Below are 9,169 nucleotides of genomic sequence, written 5' to 3'. Positions count from 1 at the left end.
TAAAATCTTACCCTCTTGAAAATGACTCAATAATATATATATATATTAATTACTCAAAGATTAAAATATGTAAGAATGGGAATGGCCTTTTAAGCTTAAGGACAATAAGGACAAGAGCGTGGACAATATAAGTGTCGGCTGGCTTAATTGCCATTGCCACCCTTTCCTTTTGTTTTATAAAATTTATGTATTTTTGTGATGAAGAAATCTTATATGGTGACCATTTTCTTTTGGGACGTAAACAAGTCATGCATTTTTCTATATTTTGTATTTACATATGTATAAGTCCATGAGCATTAATTTTAAGTAACAAGCATATTCTATATTCCATCCTTCAACTTCTATTTCGACAATTTCCATTTGTTTTTTTTTTTTAATTTCAATAAATCAGTATAATTATATAAAGTGCTTGCATATATAATGATATAAAAAAATTTAATTCAGATAAATACTAAAATCAATATATATATATCTTATGCTAATTAGAAGTAAGACAGAATACATAAAATATAAGTTTAACTCGCATAGAACGAATGAAGGTGAGATTCATTTGGATGAATTTTTAGTATTAAGATACAATTAACTTAAATATCTGAGCCTTATCACATAAAAGAATTGAGTTTTAAATCAATATATAGCTCATAGGATCATAAGATAAATGAAATGGAGGAGTGGGATGACTCTATTATGTAATCGAGAATTCTTAATAAAATTGATGAAAAAGTTACAATCAACCCTAATTAATTTGAAATTAAAGCTTATTGTTATTATCTTCACTTGAATAATTATATTTCTGTATCAAAATAGAGATATAATATATACATATATAATTTGGAAAAAGAAAATAAAAGAAAAAAAAAAAACTCTTGCATGGCACATGATTCCTGGAAAATTCCAAAAATTTACTTTCCCTCCCAAATGGGCAATGTGAGAAAGATGGAAAGCCTCAAATAAAATTGTGACATGCACGCAGGTCCTCTGATTGCAGCACAGAATAGGACTTAAAGGGCTCAGCTGTATGGTATTGTTAGTCTTTTTTCAAAATTCACCTAATAACGTTAAACAACATTTAATTTTAAAAGTTTCCCAATTGACTTCCAAAACCCCATTTTAACCCCAGTGATCTCAGGTACAAAAAGTACTGTCCGAACACGTGTACGGTTAGGATGGCATAGTACTCACTGAACCCTGATGTTCACATTACCGCCATCAAATGTGCTCCTTAAGTCTAGTTATTTTCACAATTTTATCATTTATGGGATTTGTATGTACGTGCTAAGTCAATGTTGTAAATTTTATACGATTTCAGGGGTATTTTTGGAAAAGCAAAGAGTGCCTTCTTAATTGCACCCTATAATTAGTGGTTGCACCATATGGGGTTGCTGCAGTTGAAGATCAGCAACTTTGATCTTCTCCTTAGTTCGTTATAGCTATAGTGATCCTTCACCTTTTTGATTAACAGCAAACAAAATACAAAAGTAAAGAAGCAAAAGGTATGACTGATCTGATCATCATCTTCTAACTGATTGTCGGTGATGAATTTTTCTCTGTTTCTTTTTCTTTTGTCCCTCTTATTTTGCTTCAGTGATCTTTCTTTCTTTCTTTCTTTCTTTCTTTGTCTTGTTATCTTGCCAAGAAGAGAGAAAGGGATATTGGATTTTGCTCAACAAGCATGTTTCTGTCTTTCTTCTCCATTTTCCATTTCAAGATGCTGTTTCTTGTTACTTTGAAGCCCTTCTGCTAGTTAAATATTCAGTAACTTCTTAGTTCATTTTAATGATATTACAAATATATGCCATATAATAACCTTTTTCTTCTTTTCTTTTTAAACTTGGCTAGTTCATCATCCAACAGATGGAGATGGTGTGGCAACCTCCAAAACCAGTCATTTATAAATAATTTTTTTTTTGAAATTGCAATTTATGATATAGAAAATCATGAGTTTGTATATATTCTCGCTCTACGACAGAAGAACAGTCTTTTTTCTTTACTTTTGGGTTCTTAATAAGTTGATGAAGTCTCAGGTTTATATTTAATGATTTAATTTCATTTTTCATGCAGAAGATTGTAGCATGGAGAAAACAAGCGCTTCTAGTTTAGTGAGAACAAAATCGGACCAACTAGTGGAGACGGTGGCGGCGGATTTTAAATCTCCCCCGACGAATGAGGTGGGTGGAGGAGTGTCGGAAGGAAGTGGGACATTGTCGAGGAAGTCCAGCAAGCGGCAGATTATGGCGGCATCACCAGGGCGGAGCGGTGGAGGTGGCAAGAACACACACATAAGGAAGTCATGGAGTGCACAGATGAAGTTTGACTTGGATGACGTAAGCAGCGGTGCAGCTTTAAGCCGAGCCTCTAGTGCCAGCTTGGGCTTGTCTTTCTCCTTCACCGGCTTCACGGTGCCGCCGGACGAGATCGCGGACTCAAAGTCGTTTAGCGATGATGATATACGTAAGTAATTTGCATATTTCATGCAACTATACATTATATAGTATAATTTGAGTTTCTAGTACTAATTTGAAGCAAATCATTATTCAAAAATAAAAGATAGTATAATTTTAAAAAATTAATGATAAAAAATTAAAAAAATATAATATAATTTAATAATATATTTGGGTTTTTATTGACAAAAGTAAAGGTATAATGATTGGAAAACAATGAGCAATTGGGAAGGTAGCTAGTTAAGTTTACCAACTTTCTGATGGAAGGAATACACCAAAAAATAACAAGAACAGAAACAGCCAGTTAATTACTTTAAAAAGAAAATGAAGACATATTTGCATTTGGCAATTGACAACCACTTGCAAAAATGTAAAAAGTGGGCCCTTCTTTTCCATCCTTGATCAAGTGCTCAGTTTAAAAAAATTATTTTATTAATATTTTATAATTAAAATTTATTAAATTTAATTTTAAAATTTTTTAATAAATATATTTTAAAAATACAATTTTCAAGCAATGTTAAATAGATCCTAAATTTTCAATCTTTAACACCTGTTGCATTTTAATTTTGCCCATAATTATTTAAAAAAAATATATTCTTTATATAATAATATATAAAAACTGTTGCTCTCATGAGTGCTGTTTGTTCCATTTTCTCTAGTGGGCTGTGGTGTCTTTTATTGCCCATTTTATTGTAATTTGGAATTAGTGTGTAGGTACCCAAACAAAAATTGAAAATCCTAATTACTGAATTTATATTTTTATTTAATTTTATAATTGAAAATTCATGCACACTTATACTAACACATTTATGTAAATTAAAAAATTTTAAATATATATATAAAAAAAAAGTGTTTTGGTGTTCTTATGAAAAAAAAGCTCTTGTTAAAAATATTAGACAAAATAAAATATAATATAAAAAAATTAAATTTTCTAACAAAATTTTTACCAAAATTGATTCAAGATATATTATAAATCATGAAACTTGAAAGAAATTATTAGGTGCAATTATTATATGTATAACAATCAATCTTGACTATTGATTATAATGAGATTCACATAAAACTCATCATAATTAATAATTATGATACAACTATTGTGCATACAATTGTTTCAACTATTAGTATTCTAAAATTTTTCAATGTGTAGAGAAGTTTTTCCCATAAGTCCGGCATGAATTTTGACTAGAGATATATATTGCAAGAAACGACAATTAAGTCATACAAATGGGATCCTAATTTCAAATGTAGGTGAAGCTACCTTTAAAGTGGAAGACAAATAATGGGGAATATTGGACCCCAACCCTCTTCAACAGTCAAACTGGCTTGATTTCTTAGTTAATTTCTTGGTCGCTAGTAGCTAGGGTGTAACTTCATTAGGTTTTTTATTATTTCTCCAATCGTCTTGGCTAAACTCTCACCTAAATCAATTATGAATTATTTGAAAATAGATTTCAGCACTTTTGTTTCTTCTCTTTCGTTTTCTTTCCTGTGACAACGATTTGAATCCTTATAATGACGCTACAGCACTGTTATATATGACTGATTGATCATTATTTGTGGGGAAACTTGAATTTGCAACCATGTATTTGTAAAGAAATATCATTCCGGAAAAAAAAAATCAATTACCTGGTCATTCAATTATCAGATTATTGACAGCATTGTATCCTGATCGTTAGCTAGCTAGTTTTTCTTTATATACCAAAGTTTTAATTCATTGCATAGTTATTTGTTTGCCCAAAAAGGATATACACACATATGTCTATGGCTGTTGCAGCTGAGGATCTTGAAGCTGGGACGAGGAAACCGAAGTTTCAAACAGAACCCACCTTGCCGATTTTTCTCAAGGTATATAATATAATAGCTATCTCATTGCCTGGCATGCAGGCCATTATATATAGATATGGCTGTATCTTCTTCTTCATTGTCCAAGAGCATGCACTGGTATCTTCAATGTGGTATGGTGCCTTGGATTGATTTCATATACATATTCTATTTGGACAGGCAAAGAAGGAGACTAATGTAGCAATCAACGCGATCCATAGAACATGGCTAGCATGGTCAGGTTCAGTCTTGTACAGACAGGGTTTCATGATCTAGTATCACATTTATAATAATTTTGTACAAGACTCTCCCTTCTTTCCCAAAACAAATGGAATTAATATCATCAACTACCTTAAATTCTTCTAACTTGCATGAAATAATAATGAATCTTAATTACCTTCCATATGCATCTTTGAATAGTCTTTAAGAGTACTCCCATAAGTAATGCTTTGCTATGGAAAGAAGGGTGTGGACAGAAAGTTTTTTATTTATTTATTTATTTTTATATGTTGGGGAGGGGGGAGTCAAACATGAGTCTCCCAGGTTCAAGTATATACAGATACTCTGGACTATGCCCACTGCGGAAAGTTTATTAAGCCTTCAATTGTTAGTTACTACATAACTAGAATATTATGAAGTATGCAGTTAATTGCCACAAATTTACTGATCAGTTAAATATTTGTTCTTGATTTTGGAATATATTCTGCAGTTCACAGATGTCACTTACAAGTTGATTAACAAGGGGATGACATCGACGGAGGAGAAGTATATCTTGAATGGAATCACTGGTTCAGTGAATCCAGGGCAAGTCTTGGCACTTATGGGACCTTCAGGAAGTGGAAAGACAACACTCTTGAATCTGCTTGGTGGCAGGTTAATTCAGCCCGGTGTTGGTGGTTCAATCACTTATAATGACCAACCATATTCCAAGTTTCTAAAAAGTAGGTAAGCATTTCAATCTTACAATGGAGGACGTTTGTTCAAAGGAAATTGCTTAGTTGATCACTTTTTTTTTCCCTGTGGACCATATATGACTTGGAAATAATCTGCAGGATAGGATTTGTGACTCAAGACGACGTTTTGTTTCCTCACCTTACAGTGAAAGAAACATTAACATATGCAGCTCTCCTCCGATTGCCGAAGACATTGACAAAAGAACAGAAGGAAAAACGAGCCATAGATGTCATCTATGAGCTAGGCTTGGAGAGGTATAAATATATAATCACAAATTGGTATTATTGCTCATTTCATTCTTGCTAGATGAGAATCTTGATCTGCTGCATGCAGGTGCCAAGACACCATGATTGGAGGCTCATTCGTCCGTGGCGTTTCAGGTGGGGAAAGGAAAAGAGTGTGTATTGGAAATGAGATTATAATCAACCCTTCTGTTTTGTTTCTTGATGAACCAACGTCTGGCTTGGATTCCACAACTGCTTTAAGGATAGTTCAGATGTTGCAGGATATAGCAGAGGTATACATATGTACAATTAATGAAGTTCCTTTTCCTTTCTGATCTTCACAATATTAACATAAAATCTGATGGCTGCAGGCAGGGAAAACAGTGATAACAACAATCCACCAGCCATCAAGTAGACTCTTCCACAAGTTTGACAAGTTGATCCTTCTTGGGAAAGGAAGCTTGCTCTATTTTGGAAAAGCATCAGAAGCAATGCCCTACTTCTCATCTGTTGGTTGTAACCCACTTATTGCCATGAATCCAGCTGAGTTCTTGCTAGAACTTGCAAATGGAAACATAAATGATGTTTCTGTACCATCAGAATTGGAGGATCGAGTGCAAATGGAGAATTCAGACAACGAAACAAGAAATGGGAAGCCATCTCCTGCAGTTGTACATGATGTACTTACAGTACTCTTATACACACAGACACACACACACACACACACACTCTTAATTAGCTAGCTGCTCCTAAATTTGCAGAAACTATCTACTAGTCAACAAGATAATGGTTTCATATCTGTATCCTGCAGTATCTTGTGGAAGCCTACGAGACACGAGTTGCAGAAAATGAGAAGAAGAAACTTATGGTTCCTATACCCCTTGATGAGGAAGTGAAGTTGAAAGTGTCTTCTCCGAAGCGACAATGGGGAGCAAGCTGGTGGGAACAATATACCTTATTATTCTGTAGAGGAATCAAAGAAAGGAGACATGACTATTTTAGCTGGTTGAGAATAACCCAGGTTCTTTCCACTGCTATTATCTTGGGATTACTATGGTGGCAATCAGAGAGTAACAGCCCCAAAGGCCTGCAAGATCAGGTAATCAATTAAGACACTGTATGATTCTATGGATGCATGAACAATCAACCCCAAGAACTTGAAGGAACTTAACCCTTGTTTAATTGCAGGCAGGGCTGCTTTTCTTCATTGCTGTTTTCTGGGGATTCTTTCCAGTCTTCACTGCCATCTTTACATTCCCTCAAGAAAGAGCTATGCTTAATAAGGAACGTGCAGCAGACATGTATAGATTGAGTGCTTATTTCTTGGCAAGGACTACAAGCGATCTTCCACTTGATCTGATACTGCCAGTACTTTTCCTTGTCGTTGTCTATTTCATGGCAGGCTTGAGAATGAGTGCTGGTCCCTTTTTCCTCAGCCTGCTAACTGTTTTCCTCTGTATTGTTGCTGCTCAGGTAAACCTTTCTGGGAACAGCAATAAAGAAAGTGAAATATATACCCAAACATTCAAACCTGATTAGTGTATTTAACCAAGGATGGCTTTAATGGCAGCAGGGACTTGGACTAGCTATTGGAGCTACATTAATGGACTTGAAGAAGGCTACAACACTTGCTTCAGTAACTGTGATGACCTTTATGCTGGCTGGAGGATACTTTGTGAAGGTAAAAACATGGACAATCTGATTATAGTTCATAATCTACATTAATTATTCAAATTACCCAGTTTTTAATCAATAATTTGAATGAATTTTCTTATAATAATTCGATTATAGATTCGCAACACCCGGTGCATTTCACCAGATCCCATTTGCACAATAGGGAAAATTACTCAACATCCAATATTGAAGTTTCATCAGAGCATAAAATGGTCAAGGGTGAAGTGTATTCTTTCAGGGAAAAAGGGAAACACTATCTCTCCCAAAATAAATGCTGACTCCACATTTTCTCAAGCTTGGATTGGCATTCAGTTATAGAAAATGTAATAGTTAATACATAGTCTTCTCTTCCTTTTGCAGAAAGTTCCAATATTCGTTGCTTGGATCCGCTATATGTCTTTCAACTATCACACTTACAAACTTCTTCTCAAGGTGCAATACGAGCATATGTCGCCCCCCATCAAAGGAATGAGAATGGACAATGGTTTAATGGAAGTAAGTGCCTTGGTGGCCATGGTTTTTGGCTACCGTCTCCTGGCATACATTTCTTTACGGAAGATGAAGCTTAATTGAGGATCCTAATAGCCTGAAAACTTCAGAGGAACACAAATCTGGAGCACTATCCCCCAATTCCGAGTCTGACTGCTAGAAGAGCTATCTTGTGAAAGCTCACATTCCAGGATAGGTTTTTAAGGGAAACTGGCAAGGAACCATCGGGATTTCTGCTTCCAGGATGTTCTGTGCGTCCTAATAGCTTCAATAGGAACATTACAAACTATCTTAGGCATATGAGAAGGTAAGAGGATTTTTCTTTGGAGAATACTTAGAAATGCAATGACAACACCAGAAGCTCATTTTCACCAGCTGGTCTTTTTATATTATTTATATGCAATGATGTGACATTTATGAAACTTAACTAAACATCAGTCATCCATATTAATTGATTTTGATGATTGTACTTCTGAAGTGTTAGAAATGAAAACTTTATTGAGCTTGAACTTAGTGAATTTCTTTCCTAGAAAATTTGCAGGGCCACAACTTTGATGCATGTACATTAGAACCGCCGGAAGGAGAAGAAAAAATGAAGGAAAAATAAAATAAAATAAAATAAAATAAAATGGAGAGAAATAAATACTGCTATACAGCTCTGTGCATGTTGATGCAGCCTAAGGGACATGTGAATGAGTAATATAGAAGATGATTCGAGTGTGGAAATTGTGGAAATTTGTTATAAGTTGACATATCAGGATACCTGACTTCAATTGTCATTCAGCAATTATCCTCAGACAAATATGTCACACTGTAAGTTGTGTTATTCACTTTGCCCGTTAGCTTGGCCAGCCAAGAAATTGAAGGAGAGCTGCATCCAGTACAGGGGAATTTTCCTCCAGTCCTGAAATAAAAGAAAGTGAACAGGGGGAGGAGAAAACTAGTCAGTTTCTTTTTTTCTTCTTTTTTCCTCCTTGGGGCCACACCAATAAGTAATGATTCAGTTTTCCATGCTTGCACCTTAAGGTAACAGACAACACAAAATGATGTTGACCAGGAAAGCAATAGGAAAGTTTTCCAATGGAATGAGCTTGTTTCTAAATTAAAATTTCTGTTTATTCTCTGACCTAATCTTGATCTAATAGATGAACAGCAGAATCATTCCAGGCAGTATATTATAACTTATTTTAGATATGAAAATGGCCTCTAGCTTACCAATGTCAGCTGCTATTCGATGAGCACACACTCCTGAAAAGGCTACAGCTATTACGCTCTGCCCTGGAAAGCAGTTGTCCCCAGCACAGTGAAGACCATCGATAACCTGCAAGTTTCATTTTCATGTGAAACAGGTTATTTGATAAACTCAAAAGATATCATAAGCTGCAAACATTCCATCATATATCACAGGTCATTCATAAGTAAATAGAACCGAAGATCATAAGTTTAAGTCTCAATAAAATGATAATTAAACAAAAGATATTATATTTTTGTTTTTTATAAATAAAAATATTATAAAAATATTTTTATTATTTATTAAATAATAATATAAATTATATATTATCTTTT

The 9,169-nt window shown here is 34.3% G+C and overlaps 1 protein-coding gene across 2 annotated transcripts; it reads left to right on the top strand.

The window, feature by feature from the left end:
* The first annotated feature begins 1,335 nt into the window (after nucleotides 1-1,335).
* Nucleotides 1,336-8,116, top strand: LOC110647965 (ABC transporter G family member 22). 2 transcript variants are annotated; one of them, XM_021802028.2, is made up of 11 exons: nucleotides 1,336-1,493; nucleotides 2,062-2,451; nucleotides 4,216-4,286; nucleotides 4,972-5,207; nucleotides 5,315-5,470; nucleotides 5,550-5,733; nucleotides 5,812-6,120; nucleotides 6,252-6,539; nucleotides 6,629-6,913; nucleotides 7,014-7,121; nucleotides 7,475-8,116. In XM_021802028.2, exons 2-11 carry the CDS (start codon nucleotides 2,073-2,075, stop codon nucleotides 7,685-7,687), a joined length of 2,229 nt encoding a protein of 742 aa, XP_021657720.2. In that variant the 5' UTR covers nucleotides 1,336-1,493; nucleotides 2,062-2,072; the 3' UTR covers nucleotides 7,688-8,116. The 2 variants fall into 2 exon arrangements, with proteins under 2 accessions (XP_021657720.2, XP_057999686.1); XM_058143703.1 differs by having other exon boundaries at nucleotides 7,232-8,116.
* Nucleotides 8,117-9,169: the final 1,053 nt, after the last annotated feature.

Source organism: Hevea brasiliensis, chromosome 3, assembly GCF_030052815.1.
Source record: "Hevea brasiliensis isolate MT/VB/25A 57/8 chromosome 3, ASM3005281v1, whole genome shotgun sequence".
NCBI classification, from domain to species: Eukaryota; Viridiplantae; Streptophyta; class Magnoliopsida; order Malpighiales; family Euphorbiaceae; genus Hevea; species Hevea brasiliensis.
Note: the sequence above shows the minus strand (reverse complement) of the source record. Positions and strands in the feature narration are given on the sequence as shown.